At 35.1% G+C, this 16,268-nt stretch overlaps 1 protein-coding gene across 8 annotated transcripts in view; it reads right to left on the reverse strand.

Moving 5' to 3' along the window:
• Window positions 1–16,268, reverse strand: part of LOC589781 (protein piccolo) — a 51,259-nt gene that overhangs the window by 31,261 nt on the left and 3,730 nt on the right. The window contains exon 1 of one of the 8 annotated variants that reach the window (XM_030974097.1): window positions 5,618–5,879. The exons of 5 other annotated variants lie outside the window; for them this stretch is intronic. In XM_030974097.1, coding sequence (XP_030829957.1) covers window positions 5,618–5,637 — 20 coding nt within the window. In that variant the 5' untranslated portion in view covers window positions 5,638–5,879. Of the gene's footprint in view, window positions 1–286; window positions 736–3,476; window positions 3,860–5,617; window positions 5,880–16,268 lie in introns of those variants that run through there. 2 more of the 8 variants (XM_030974102.1, XM_030974092.1) reach the window with 2 other exon arrangements.

The following is a 16,268-nucleotide window of genomic DNA, read 5'->3' on the forward strand; positions in this document are numbered from 1 at the left end:
AATCACAAAACAGCTTTAGCTCCCATTGCACTTTCACTAGCCCATACAGTGTTATTGTTTATATTTTCACTGATCCAAACACTGAATAGTTATTTTAGGCCAGCTGCATGTAGTTCTCTTGTTTCTTGACATGCAGTTCCACCGCCAGAATTCAAGATTATCTTCAATATACATGGTATAAATACCTTATCAACATGCTGTTTGACTATTTCACTGTTTTAAAGTGAACTACATGTAAGAGCGGCCCTCAAAACACAGAAAGCCAAACCCCCTCTCAACTACCAACCTTGGAAAACAGCTTCCACAGCACTCCATGGTAATTTCTTTGTGTTTCTCAGAGTCGGACACTCCTTACATGATGCACTATGACTCAAAGTATATACTCTGCAGGAGGTAAGTATCAAGCACAGCTAGCAATCAACAAGCCAAATCTGAACTTTCCCCTGCTGTAATGGACACTGCACTCAAGAATGTCACACATGTATATTTCACAAGAAACAAACCAACTCGAAATGTACAGCAGGGTAGCGATATATACACTATATCAAAGCATTTTACAGAAGGTGAAAAACAACACTCAAGAATGTTCCTACACTCCCGTGCACTGCAAGGAGAGAAGTTCACAAATTATATCCGTAGTAAACATCTCAGCTGAGGAGAGAGTCTGCTGTATTAAAGTGAAACAGACCCATCATACAGTGCCCTGCCCACTATTATAATGATGAAGGGAAGATATACCCCTTGCATGAATACACCCCATACAACAATGGAAGACCAGTATAATGTATACAGCAGCTCAGAAGAGTACAGAGTTCTGTTGACTTGAATAGGGAGAGATCTAGGGGAGGGAACAATAGAGAATGCAAAGAAATCGGAACAATAAGGACCGGTCTTCAACATACAATAGACCAAATAAAGAAGGGATTCAGTTTATGTTTTCTCTCCTACTTACTATACTTACTCACTAGTATTTGAGCTTCAAATCTACATACCACATAAAGCTTGGTAAGAATTATAGACCAGCCAAAATACTTCACATATTACAGTAAGCTAAATCAGTTCAAAATGATGTTGACTATAAGTATTATTTACATTATTTACATGTGTAGGCCTACATGTATGAATAATTTCAATAGTTTGTATGTAGAAAAAAATAATCACAATTACCAGTAAGTTTTTAGATTTTTTTCCTTAAAAACCTAAATAAACCATGTCAATTGGTGTCAAATCATCTCACATGTACATGTAGAATCCATATTCAACAAGAGTAGAACTAGGAAAGTTATTGTAGGAAAAGAGATAACTAATAGATTAGATTAAAACAAATTAATTACATCAACATTGATTAAAATATTTATTAAATGAAGACAAACAAAAATATGTGATGTCATTATTTCAGTTTCACTATTTCTTATGCGCTTCATTATTTTACTTAATAAAAATTCCCACATCATCCTAGGAATGTTTGCAACTGGATTTTCTGTATTTTACGCAGATATTTTCTAAGTTTGTATTCTAATAAATAGTACCAGTAAGTCTTTACTATATATTTTATACAAAGTTCAAACTGTTTCATACAGTTGAATTATTCCATATTAGAGTTCACAGAGTAGTGTTTCAAAATATGTTATCACCAATAAATATGGTAAAGGCAAGATGAAATCACTTTCTTGGGGGAAAAAATATTTAAAAACATGCATGACACCAAATTATGTAAAACGCCTCACGCGGACTAAGCGAATGACGTCAGAAACACATGTGTTGCTATGAGATAGTTATCTCCATATATTTAAACACATGATAACAAATGATAAAAAATGTAGTCTGGTTTTCTTAAAACTTTCTTGCCTATTTCTTTTTCTCTGTTTCCACTGAATGTAAGTTATATTTGGACCTGAGAACTGGCCTACAAAGTGTTGCCATTTTTTAATCTGGTTTTTCAATTTTATTCCAACCTGTTTTTTTTTAAATTTTATAGCTTTTCCACACATCAGTTTGATGTTAGTGACCTAGTGTATCCTTGATTTTCTTTTGTTGATAACTTCATTACTTTCAATTTATTTTAATGCTAACACTTCATAATTTAGACATTTGATTTGATTTAGATTTATTTATTTCTGTTTGATTTTCTTTTTCTTTTGCATTTTTACAAATATATAAAACTGTTTTCAATAAACAGGAAAGTTTCAAAAATGATATACATTCTTTACAATTTACATACAGGTACATGTGTAATGGGGGACACGGAAACAGTCCGGGCAGTACATGTAGTCTCTGTTAGTCTGTAAAACACTGTTACCCATAGGACAAATTTAGTGATTTGCATTCATTCTTTCAATTCATAGTTTTTCATACAATAGAACTTCCTGTTTGAAACATCTACTGAATTTGGTACTATGCCTCAAGCCAAGCAAACCCAGATTTTGCTTAAAACTTTAAAAGCGACTGAAAGTTTTGACTTAAGAATAGTAGGGCAAAGCTTAGCTCATTTCCATTTGAGTTTTTATGTTGTATGTATACAGGGATGGGTTGGACTTTGGAGTTAGTGTCTCCTGACTCCTAATGTGGTGTACAGACATAGCGTGGTGTTTAACATTAATTACAAGGTCTGGCTCAGTTAATATTTAAAAATATTGTTTCGACATTAAAACTAATTACTATCACCGGTAATATCCTCAAAACAATGAAGAAAAAGAAAATCAGAAGAAAAAGAAAATCAGGAGAAAAATGTAGATCCATTTTCTACGTCAAGGTTTCCTTTGATTTCGAACAGATATTAATGTATTAATTACATTTTAATCTATTTTTTAAAATAATTACCATAACTACATGTACTCTTACCCTAAACAAAGTCATCGTACGCTATATATGTTTACAAAATATATTCTGCTACATTTTCTCTGGAATGTATTAAATGGTACAGGAAAGTCTATTTTACCTACAGCAGACCACATTGATTGCTATCTGAAGGGCTCGTCTATAATCTCAAGTGTTATGAATATATGCTTGCTACAGTGAACTTCAATCACAGCATTCATGGTACAATAAGGCTGAATCATGGAGCATTTATTTACATTTTTTCCTTGAATTTTGCCATAATACTATTGAAAGATAATCTATAAAGCAAGCCTGTCTGATGGAGCTCTAATACACAATACACATCGGCAGTACCCTAAATGCAGAAGACTTTGTGATGGGAATGGGCATGCATACATCAATGATTAGATCGTCTGTTTAATTAAAGCCAAAAAGGCATAAAATTTGTTAATAAATACCGGTATATAACATATATACACATACTGTACATGAACTTCAACACCAAGTTAATGCCCTACTGGTCTTAAAGCAAAACAAATTCTTTGTATGCATTTGACTTTGACAATTGGTAATCATGAGAAAAAAAATTGATATACAGGTAACGATGCGTTCCTTTACAACATACACCCACACATGATAGCAAACACACATGAACTTACCACATAAAAGACATGGTTGTCAATTAATCAAACACGTATCTGTGTATAATCCAATTACTACGTCCAATTTCGGTTCCATACAACATGAAAATTGAATGGATTAATCCTGTTTAATGATGACTGAAACAGAGCATCATTCATCACCGAGTCTTTCCTCGGGCTCGAATGTTTTAAGAAGTGATAACGGACAGATACACGTTAGTAGAACACTAACAAAACATATACACGCCCCACTTATTAGCATGCGGAATATAAAGGAACTGTAGAGCGTAGATTGGACTGCGACTGTGGTATATGTTTGTTTTGTAGCACAGAGTCTAGAGAGTGCCTTTATCAATCTGATATCTCTCTTCTCATATCTATTGTTCCAGCAGCCTTGATTCTATTCAAAGGAGTCAGCCATGTGTGTGCAAAAGGTGAATATTTCAGAATTGACTCAACAAGGAGGTCCTCTATCTAGACAATAGGACAGAGAGAAAGAGAGAGAGAGAGAGAGAGAGAGAGAGAGAGACACACACACACACACACACACACACACACACAGAGAGAGAGAGAGAGAGAGAGAGAGAGTCTGGAGAGAGAGTCAGAGAGAGAGAGACAGGGAGACAGAGGTGGAAGGAGAGAGGGAGGTAGGGAGAAAGGGGAGGGAGAAAGGGGAGGGAGGGAGGGAGGAAGGGGAGGGAGAGAGGGGGAAAGGGGAGGGAGGAAGGGGAGGGAGGATTAAGGAAGGAGAGAGGGAGGGAAGAATGAGGAAGGTGAGAGGGGAGGGAGGAAGGAGAGATGGAAAGAGACACAGAGGTGGGGGTGTCAGAGAGATAAAGAGAGAACAAGACCGGGACAGGACGAGTAGTGTACAAAGATATTAAAGAGAGATTCAACAGTAGTTGAAAGTCTGTAATAAGTGCAGTAGAGTTTAATTTTTGTATAGTAGCTGCGTTATCTAAATGGACATATTATTATTATCATTAATCTGCAAATTAATTACACTAACTTTAAACCTGCACAAAAACATTCACTTGGCATTCTTTTTTTATATGTATCGCATGATTACAATTGCAATTGGCCCAAAAAATACTTTATTATGAATTTAACATCTGTGTTTTTGGTGGAAAGGGTTGTTTTTAAAACATCTACCCTGTACTTGATTTATCTGGTCTGTCTTCTTCCAACTGTTTTGAGGGTTCACTGGTCCGGCAGCACACAAGAACAACAATTCACATTTACCCTTATGAGGATGGTCAGTCTCGTGGGCCTTAATTCCTACTATATTTTCTTCTGTATTTCTTTCTTTGTTGATCTCATAGGCTATCGGTTTAGTGAACCTTTTGTCAACGTCGGTCTCGTGAGCTAGCTATTATTGGTCTACTGGGATGACCCCATCATAATAACACAATTCTGGATTTATATAGCACTTAATACGAAATACACTAAAGTGCTTTACAGATATTATTACCTCGGTCATCAGATTCATTCAAGCACAATGTGCACCATCTCCACTACCTGGGGATTATTTCTACCACATGAGGGCATGTGCCAATTACTTACACAAATGCTTTCGCCGTCCTACCAGGTCCCCATTTCTCTCCTGGGTATGGAGTGACAAATGTAAATTAATGCCTTGTCAAACAAAAGACATTAGTACTGTGTCAAGAATTGAACCCACGACCTTTGCATTTCAAGTCAAGTGCTTAAACCACTTGGACTATGACACCTCTACGTCGACAACTCTATATCGGAAACAAAAGTTGTTTTGACCATCTTTCTTGTCTTTTTAATTAAATTCACTTAGTAAATAACATATGTATATTCCCATCTAAAAGTCTGGAAAATATTGCCTGAAAAGTTTTTAAAAAAATCACAAAATGTGTCCAGAAATGTTTACATTCTACCCAAGTTCTTGGTGTCTTATCAGTCAGGGTGAAATGTTTGATTTAACACTCTAGTGCATGTACGCCTACATGGTACATTCTTTAGCCAAGCAAACATCCTTTATACTGAACACAATCAATGCATGTCATAACAGTCAAAGTCAAATCAGCAGGTAAATGTTGCCCAGGGCATTTGCAAGTACACCATCTACATCATCGGTACATTCCACACTACATAAATGTTGGAAAGAAATATTTGTTGGTTTTATTTACCTGCAACAAGTGAACATCATCTCTAAAATTCATTTGTTGTTGTCCTCCTCCAAAAAACAACAACCACAACACAAATTATTTCCAAGACAATTAAGGAACCGATGAGACAGCAATACCTCCAGGTAACTGAACTATTAAAATGCGAGTATACATGTATTCCTGTGTATAAGCCTCAAGTATTACGTGTAGCTTGGAGACTAAGGTGGGGTTCTTTGCTGCCCGATTACAAACCTTACAAGTGAATTCTCATTACAGCTACTACCTTCAATAGCAGGCAACCGATCAACCATTCCTCTTTTGATAATAGAGGCAAGAGAAAAAAAAAGAGGGGGGATAATAGATCCACCAAACTTTGGTCTCCAGTTGGAATGGATAAAGTTCTTTTTTGGTTGTTTGGCCAGGCATATCTGGCATAGTTGAGCTTCTGGTGTCTATTCATCTGTGTTAAACACAATAAAGCTAGTGCTTTGGGGAATTGAAATTTGAAAATCGTATTCAATGGCTTAGTATTCATCTTTAGCATACAAAAAGACCCAGTCTGATAAATTGTGAGACGAATCTGAGGGGAAAAAAACATGGGAAAAATTTATAATAAATTGAATGCAAGAAAAACTAAGGTCAAAGTGCATGGGAAATAGTATTTAAGATAGGTCTCCTTGCAAGCTTATTCAAGACCTCAAAAGTTTGTGCCTCTAGCACAACATATATGTAGTGCTTCAACAGCGTTTTTTTTAAAGGGTTTAACATTTTTGTCAAATTAAACTTCATACATACAGTAAGGAATGCAAAAAAGTTAATTATAAAAGTTTTGCTTCCTTCGATCTCATGTTCATTACATCAAAAAATAATATTCAACTTGTGCTCTCATTTCTTAAATCTGGTTAGTTTATGTTGCTAACAAGTAATAGCAGGAAGTGGAATTTTATTGTTCACCTCAGGCACCATTATCCATAAAGATATTGATTTTGTAAAGAACAAATGGGAGTATTATATAGGCCTGTCCTCATCAGACTGAAGTTGCAAATAACCCAGTTTTTTCAGACTCTGGATATTTTCCCGAAGCTCGAAATTGCGTCTTCACCAGACTGATATGCTCATCACAACCTAGTTCGGATGGGCGCAAATTAGCCCGCTATTTCGGAAACGAGACCAAGATTTCTCTGGGTATTTTCTTGACTGACCAAATAGCCCGCTAATTACAGCTGCGGCTGATGAAGGCGCAAATTTGCTGGCTAATTTGAGATCGGGCTAGTTAAAATAGCTGGTTATTTTGCAACTTCAGTCTGATGAAGTCAGGCCTATTGTGTATGATTTCGCGCATCATGACTGCACTATCAGAGAATGATTCCCCCATATCATAGATTGATCGAAACTTTTAAAAAAAAAATCAACTTTTGAATTCTGGGATTTCTGTGTCTGATTTGCCTCAAACTTCCAGTCCTGTTTTAATCCATGTTAATTCAATACACTCTTCTTTTGTTAACAGTTGATTCTCCTTTCAAACACACAGGATCAAATTTTATTGTAGTTTTAAATTCTTTTTATATTCAATGTAGCTTATTTACCCCCACATAAAAACGTAGTACAACTTCTTCACCTTCCAAATTACCATTACTGCGTGTATATGCGAGGCCTAGCAAATCGCCTACGATCATCACACCATATAAATATACACGTATTGCCCTACATGTACTGTTGGGGCTGCTCATTGGGGAGAAATAAACAACTTTTTGTTGTTGAGTGGGTGGAGGAGTATTGACATGTATATAATTCATATTGATAAGAGCTACTGAGGTGCAAAGTTTAGGTCAAAGAGAAATCATTCTTCAAAGACACTAACATTCCGGAAACAAATTCCTCCGCTTTTGTTAATACGTACACACAAAAGCTATAAATTCTTGGGTTAATAGAGCTCTCAAAAACCACAAAATTGTTGATTGACTATTCAAAAGTGTACCGTAAAAACTACTTATTTTTCAAACATACATGTACATGTTTATTTGAAATATTCTTTGTTGGTGTTTTTTGTTCATTTTAAACCACATCTATCGAGAAGTTCATTAACCGTATATCCTCTACCCTTTTTTTTCTACAACTATTGTATTAAAAAATATATTGACTCATCCAAATTCAGTATTTAGCAAACACAGTGAAAATGTACATGTTTGAGTTAGTAAAATTGAGGGAATAGTGGCATTGTTGGTCAAACAGTTTTTGAGCGTCAAGTAACGCCTGGCTGGAATGCTCCCCAGGGAGTGGCTTAGAGACATCATAGATGTATTAAGCGCTATCTAAAACTGGAATAATAGTATTATTATTGAAGGACTCAGTTATTTGCAACCCAGAGCAAAAACAAGAATGAACAATTAAGAGGTTGCATATTTTCATCATACTTTAATTGCTGTGACAGGCACATCTGAAGAAAAAAATATCAGCATGTAATGAGAGAGAAGATCCTTATCATACATAAAATAAGCGGTGTACATAACGCCTATGCACGACACCATATATCGAATCTCAGCCTGGCACTAATGTCCTTTGGCAAGACATTAATCCACATTTGTCACTCTCCACCCAGGTGTAAATGGGTACCTGGCAATTGTTGGGGTAGAAAGGACAGCATTTAAGCTGATGAAGTTTCCCTCGAGTAAACAAAATTTACTATCATGCATGGCCGGATGCAGGGGCATATGGAGATAGGATGCAAATGCTCAGGAAACCAAAAATTGATTTGTGATAATCATGACAACTTAACAAGTCACAAAATCTCTATGAGCAAAAAAAGCACTTGGATATTATTTATTACCATAACTGAAGTTCAGGCAACCACTTGTGCACAGGTACACAATCTCCTTACAATACCCTTTCATATTCACTACCTAAACTGGCAGAATCCAGATTCAGTCTGGACCAAAGGCTAACGTGTACAGTACCAGCACCACTTGGCTTCACACTCAGAGTGGCCTTTTTAATCAGCTTTTGAGGGTTGAAATCTGAAGAATTGATCAACTTTTGAATAGATTGCACAATATGTTACTGAATGGACCTCCTGAAAGTATCAAAGATCTAAAGAATTCAAGGATTTTTGAGGTTTAAATGGCTAAGAAAGTAACATTTTGATTTTGATTATCTTTCCTTGAAATACATATATTTATAAGGATGTTTCAGAGACATAGAGCCTAGCTGTCACAAATAATGATAGTGGATCATTTTATGACGCTCATATTCATGATGTATTGTGTGTGGTTGGGTGATCTTTCTTAAAGAGTTTTGATACCAGCAGACTTTGAAAATGAATTTGTTTCTCAGGTAATCTAAGTCGATATCTGCAATTTTACCACTTCTGATCATCCAGCCTCTCTCTCTCTCTCCAGATTCATAACCTGGTTCACCGGTTCTTTTCAGGACTACACACACTCAAGAAAGAAAGATTACAGAGAGTCCTTTCAGGTCTCCACAATCCTTCCCCTCTCTCACATTGTGCAACCGGAAGCCTACTGTATATTTTCTGTACTTCTCTCCTACAATCTCAAGTAGTCCTCCGTTGGATGAAAGAAAGAATACTTCTCCCTCACTCTCTCTTTACCTTCTATTCCCTTTCAAACTTAAAGGTAAAGACCAGTATTGGAAGAGCCCCAATTTCAAAAAATGAAATGGAAGCTCTCATTACCAATCATGTGAAAGAATATGTTTTGACTAATACATGAAGATAACAAATTTGCCGGGAAACCACCTACTAATTCATATATTTGGTAAATTTGTTTCTCTCATGGACTGTGAGAGATATAGGGTAGTCCCATATACATCTTTCTGTGTATAGTGCTTGTAACTTTACAAAGAATGGGCCAAATTTCTTATCATGTTGATGATTCCAGAACCTTGCAGATGCTAGATGCTAGATGATCAACCTTTTCTGATCGATTCCACACCGTTTCTTTCACAATGCAATCGCATGACCATTACTGGTCTTTACCTTTAACAGTCCTTCCAGGACTACACACACGGTGAAACCACAAACCCCAAAATGTTTTAACTATAAATGTTATTGTCTATTTTTACATTATGTCACAATTTTTTCCTGCATTAAAAAATCTTCAAGATGGTGAATTGGTGATGGTTATTAGATCTGATTGTTCGTACATGTACTCTCTAAAAAGAAAAGAGTGACTTTTCACTACATTTTCAGTTTCTCACTACATTTTCACTCACCAGAGGAATCATGTCAGCGATCACTTGACTTTGTTTATTTTAGAGGGTACATGTATCATAACACAACCCACACGCTTGAGGACAAAACTTGCCTGTACTCCGATGGGCGTATTTTTAGCTATAAAGCATTGTATGAGTCATCCATTCATTGTACAGCTGCAGCAGCCAGCAACATTGACTAATTGATTTATTGTTCCCTTACACTCTGACAGCTATGAATACTGATATAGAACATGCATATCAACCAATGTATGATCTACCGGTACTCATCTACACAACACATTCTCTTTCTATCAAATAGTGCATATTGTCAGTATCAGCTTTGGTACCTGTATTTTCAATAACCTCTTTACAGGAAATGCTACATGACATAAGAGTTTTGCTTACAAATATTATGTGTTGATATAAACTAAATTGGTATATAACACTCTCTATGATATATTGATAGAGACGAAAAATGAAACTGTGTTCTTTCCATGAAGACTGAATTCAAAGATACAGTACAAAGAAGTGTTGTCTATTACTAAAGAAAGACTTGAGAGGGGGAAAATGAGAAGCAGAAAAATGAAAACTACACAAGATAAATGAAGACAGACACAAACAATAACAAATATGTTGTAATGATAATCGATATATATGTTAATATGCTACATTATTTTTGGGGAGATGCTGGGGGAAGATGCTGTCATTAAAAATTTCAACTTTAATCAGGTACAGACTTTCTTTGGTAAATGTTTAAAACTTTAAATTTTTGTAGCACTTTCCTTAAAGGTAAAGACCAGTTTTGGAAACGCACCCCTCTCAAAAAATGAAATGGAAGCTCTTATTACCAATCATGTGAAAGATTATGTTTTGATTAATATATGATGATACAAATTTTGCTGAGAAAGTGCCTACTCTCTTAAAAAAAACAGTTTTAAAAGTGCAACCATGTTTTGATGATTATGATATGGTGACATCTATAAAGAGTTGACATGGATGATGGTTGATGGATCCAAATTGAAATTGCTACTTAAACTGATTTTTTTTATGAATTCCAATTCCTAAAACATGAAATAGCCAAGTATAATAAGCATTAGATCAGCAGGGAATAATTTTCCTCAAATTTTTTGATTAGCAATTTCAGCCGATGGATAAATATTTCAAATGAAATTCTGTACATTTCTATGGAAGAAAACTGCTACACAAAAGATATTTTGTATAGCAGTCATGCAAAAATGCATAGCAAATTGCGATGCGATACCAGGAAAATTATTCCCTGGATCAGTAACTTTTTTTATAAAGAATGACAAGGAGAATGCCAAGATATACAAATGTAGGCCGCCATTATGCATTTTTTGACCTTCAACAATATAAAAATGAACCACTATCTTTTATGTGCAAATTTTCAGTTAATATTTATTAAAAAAGCAATTTCCGAGATTGTACGTTCTTCAACAATGAATTATAAAGCGGAATGGAATTTTTGATGATTACATGGGCAGCATGTCATTGTGTATACCACCAACCCACAGGCTTGGGAAGCATTGTGCCGTCAAATATTTTCACGGAAGGATGAGTATGCAGGGTGATAAATGCATGGACAAATCTAATAGCTTGAATTCTGGAATAAAAGCAGTGGATTTAAAGGTTAATTAATTTTTTTTAAAGGAATCAAATAACCATTTTTATTCTTCCAATTCCTGATACCCAATAAATGGCACAATAAAGAAACAAATTAAGAAGGATTTCTTTTGAGTGTGTGCTTGTTCTTTAAGTAGAGATTCATTGATTTTAAATATTTATTTAATTTGTATCAGAATTGCATAAGAGAAAGATAGATTGAACAAGTTCTTCAAATTCCCCTCTTGGAATCATTTGATCAAAGCAGCAATTGTTATCAATTTGAAAACGGTAAAATACCACCCTACTTTCGCACTTAAAGAGCTCTACGATCACTGCCAAGATTTGTAACGTCAAACAAGGGACCGAATTAGCACAAGCAGATGATGTCCTATAGCAATGCATACATTTTCCAGCTAATTATATGCTAGATCTGTGATGTTTTGAACTTGACCACGTTTACCAAAGCGTCAGTGTAATGGACTGTATGTCATAAATATACTTTTCATTGGCATGCACGCTAGCCTTCATATATTGCAGCTTCTTTCTTACAAACTTGTGAACAGATAGTCATCATTCTGAATGTCTTTTATCCATTCGATCTGCAAATAGGATTAGGATAGAAAGCTCTTGTTTTAGGTTTATTTACCTTGAATGACCTATACAGGCATTTCCTCAAATCATACAAATGCAAAACATTCATATTTCTTTGAAATTGCATGTTTGAGGTTTCAAACACAGGGAAGCTAATCAGTAATCACTAATGTGAACAATATAAAGTACAAAAAAGCCTGACGATAACGTAATTGAGAGGCATAATGTTTGTATTTCAACTTCTACAATATTGGTAGAGGACATATTACCGGTGAAGTGATTATTCCTAGCAAACACTTTGATTTCACTCCATACAAATATTTATCATAGCAAAAATAATAGGATGAGCTTACATTTAAGCTGTATCTCATTAAAGATAAATCATAATGCTCACAAAAAGATTTCTAGACAACATGTTTTGACTCCTCCCGAAATACAAACTTAAAACAAAATTATTTAAAGATATATCCCAGTAGTGGTAAAATTGCGGTTCAAGGGTTTTGGGTGCAAAATATCCATTCAATATTGTTTAAATATTGCCTTCAGTGGTCTAGATGGAAATACTTAAATTCAACCTAAATTCGCGAAAAAGCAGATGTACCCAAATGTTCAATTTTGGAGTGCATTTTCCGGCAAAATTTGTATCATCACGTATTAGTAAAAACATATATTCTTTCACATATAATTGGTAATAAGAGCTTCCATTTCATTTTTGAGAGGGGGGCGTTTCCGAAACTGGTCTTTACCTTTAAACACAAGTTCTATTGTTCAACCATAGTTAATGGTTCCATGGTTCGAGATCAAGAGGCACTTGTAAATGTACGTGTGCAATTTCGAAGAAAACCCATAACCTGTTTAAAAGATAGTGGGCTCTCATGGGGAATTCTACATTATTCGGTATGTTTACGTGATAACAGGTGTCACCAAGATTAGCCTTCAGTTTTGTAACCAATAGGTCTTTCATTGCTCTGGAAACTGAAGACTAATACATTTAGATTAAAGGTATTACAAAGTTTTGGAATGGGGTCATGAATTTGGTTCAAATTAACATATTGGAAGCGTATGCGTTCCTACAATATTCATTGATCGTTGTCGCGGTTGAAATCGAGTAAAAAATTATGAAATTGTAAATAATAAACTTCTTAAGTCATATAGCTCCCTCTCAAGGTCAAGATATTAATTACGCTATAAAACAATGTTTTTTGACGAAAATCGACCGATTAGCTATTCCCATTGGAAATTATATATCACAACTACATATTCTGAGATTTTCATGGTCGCAGCTACCATTGTACGGCCATAGGCGCTATTTGAAATTTATCAAAATTTACCGGGAGCACCGGTATTATTGTTATATTCAATTTTTCTCAAAAACAGAAGTGTTTTAGGGGCTAATTTTTTTATTGCTTTTAATACATCCACAGGGGCATCCAAATATATCAAAATTGTAAAGATTCACTATCACCCCAATTTTCAAAATTTCCCAAAACTTTGTATTACCTTTAATAAGCAAGCTACATGAAGACAGAGAATATTGTCTCAGGGATGGTAAACATGTAATTGCAGACATAGCTCCAAACAATATTACAAATACTTGAGACACTCAACTCAAACATAGGCACATGATTATGCTTAACTGCGGGCGAAAAGATTAGTATCAAGTTGTAGCGCCATCAATGGCAGCACACTTCCAATCATGGGAATCAGACATGGATCGAATCCTCAATGTTTTGTTAAATTCTGAAATATCTTCAAATGAAATCTTGCCAGAGGTGGATGATTTAATCCAATACAAGGAATTTACTGTAATAAGGTTAGATTTCCCTTTAAGTTTAGCTGGTGTTTATTGGAGAGTGGTAAAACAGTTCCCTTATGTCTATGCAGAGAGGTAGGAGGACCCTGGTCTATATGTCATGCATTTACTTTCATACACTTTTGAAACAAATGTTACTCTTTAGTACTTGAATATTTGCCGGATTAGTCTAGTGCCTAACATAACAAAAAACTTTACAGCTTACATTGTAGGGTGAATTACCAAAAAAAGATTATGAAATGTTAAGGGGGCTGTGGATGAAAACATCCAGTTTGAACATACATATTGACCTGTTATGTCTCTCTCTCTCTCGCTCTCTCTCTCTCTCCCTCATTTTCTTTCTCAATCATGCAATCTTCACCCCAAAGTTTTTAACAACTCCCAGTTCATACTGGTGATATGTATCTATTTGTCTATGGGCTTCATGATATTGTTGTTGTATGGATAATTTTCAATAGACAACTGTTTGATTTGAAAGCACTGCTTCCATACAAAATTTCTGTATGTTCATTGTCACTGCCAAAAATATGCCCATGCCTTTACTGCAGCTGATGTACACAAAAGACAGGAATGCTGTGTATAATCACTATAACCATGAATATTCATGATCTAACCTTGTATTACATTGTCTCTCTCTGGTTTCCATTCAGTCTTGCTTTATAGCTCACAATAACTTTCTCATTGGCTTAAGATATCAGGGGGATCAATACACAACACCATTCATTCATGGACATCTTTATATTGTCTCTCTACTACTCGATCAGCAAGTGTTTCACAAAGCCGTCAGAGCCTAAAACCACTGACAAACTTCTGTGACGAGTAATACCTGTTTATACCCTGTCATATCTTTTTAGAACAACTAATGAAACTTATGAAAGTCTATAATTTGGCAAGCTTACAGGCAGCAGACAAATTAAAACTGCATATATTTTATCCTAAACACTATTCACTCAACCATTGTCCAATTTTTAAGCACTACTCACGGATACATTTTCACTTTATTTTAATTAGATCAGAATAATATTGCTTTTCTACACACCCATGTACCATCTAGGAAAACAAAATCAGTGTGTTTGGAGTTGGGGCATACCCCATTTTCACAACTTTACTACTGGTGATTCCTACAAACTTTGATTAGAATCCAGCCATGGGTTTTCAAGAAAAAGAAGGAAATTACTGTCACTGAGACTGAGGCACTTTGGGGGCACTGCCCCCAGGACTCCCTTGGGGGTATACGTACCCCATTTGAACAATTTTAGATTTCCTTTGGCTAAGGATGATTCCTACCAAGTTTGGTTAAAATCCGGCCATGCATTTTTGAAAATGTAAAAAGTTTACGGATGACAAACAAAAAGCCCAGTTGTATTATTTTTGAACGATACCAGGTTCAACCTAGAGTGGGACCCTGATTTTTAACAAGCTTTTGTTTGAAGAAAGATGCTCAAACATGCATTTTGCTAAAATTCTTTATAATGTAGATACATGTAATGACATTCAGACTAGAAAAAAGGTCAATTACTTATTGTGTATACTATATATACAATTCTTGTATGCTATGCAGGAATTCAGGTAGTCTGAATACAGTGTTTGTTTTGACCATGTTATCTGAAAATAAACACCAGGCAGATCGAAGCCCATGAGGTGTAATAAAACACCTAATGACCCTCTGTAATGTTAAGTGTATTGATGCCTGGATTGCTGATTATTCCTACTTGAAGGTGTTGCTATGGAAACCAACTGGTTTGACAGTCAAAGACTGTACTGATCATGTGATTGTACTGTGAAAGAAACTCTCAAGAAGCAATAAGCCATATTCGTAGTGTAACCAAATTTACGTATGCCTTTTCATTCACCTGTTACGAATAAATTACAATAAATTGCGAATTACATGTAAGTTGGTTGCTTGTCCTACCTAGCAACACATTCTGATTATTGAAATACAATTATTTGTATAATGTGAATGAAATAAATTTAATCAAATTTAATAAATTTGGTTACATTATGAAAACGGCCTCTTGGTAAAGGTTGATTACAGTGCAGAGTACACATAATGTACATGTAGTACATTTATAACTAAAAATTAATGTATAGTGCATACACTATACTGTGAAGATGTTTGGAATGATCAAAATAAAAAAAATATTGATACTTGTATAAATCTAGACAAGGATCCATGCACCGCAGACAGCAGCAGTAAATGATTGAGCTGTGATAAACTTTAAAAGATCCATGTGAGATAAACAAAATGTCAACAATTGATCACTGGAGGATATCTCATTTTTCACAATGGAAAATCTTATAAGATCTAGAGCTAATAACAACTGCACACTTATCAAAGATGATAATTTGCAAACAATCTCTTCTACAACCAGTGAACTAACTTTATATTACATAATATAAGTCTCCTTGTATGCATTTCTCATTAGCTGGAAC

The sequence above is a fragment of the Strongylocentrotus purpuratus genome, unplaced genomic scaffold (genome assembly GCF_000002235.5).
Source record: "Strongylocentrotus purpuratus isolate Spur 01 unplaced genomic scaffold, Spur_5.0 spur5_contig_866, whole genome shotgun sequence".
Taxonomy (NCBI): Eukaryota; Metazoa; Echinodermata; class Echinoidea; order Camarodonta; family Strongylocentrotidae; genus Strongylocentrotus; species Strongylocentrotus purpuratus.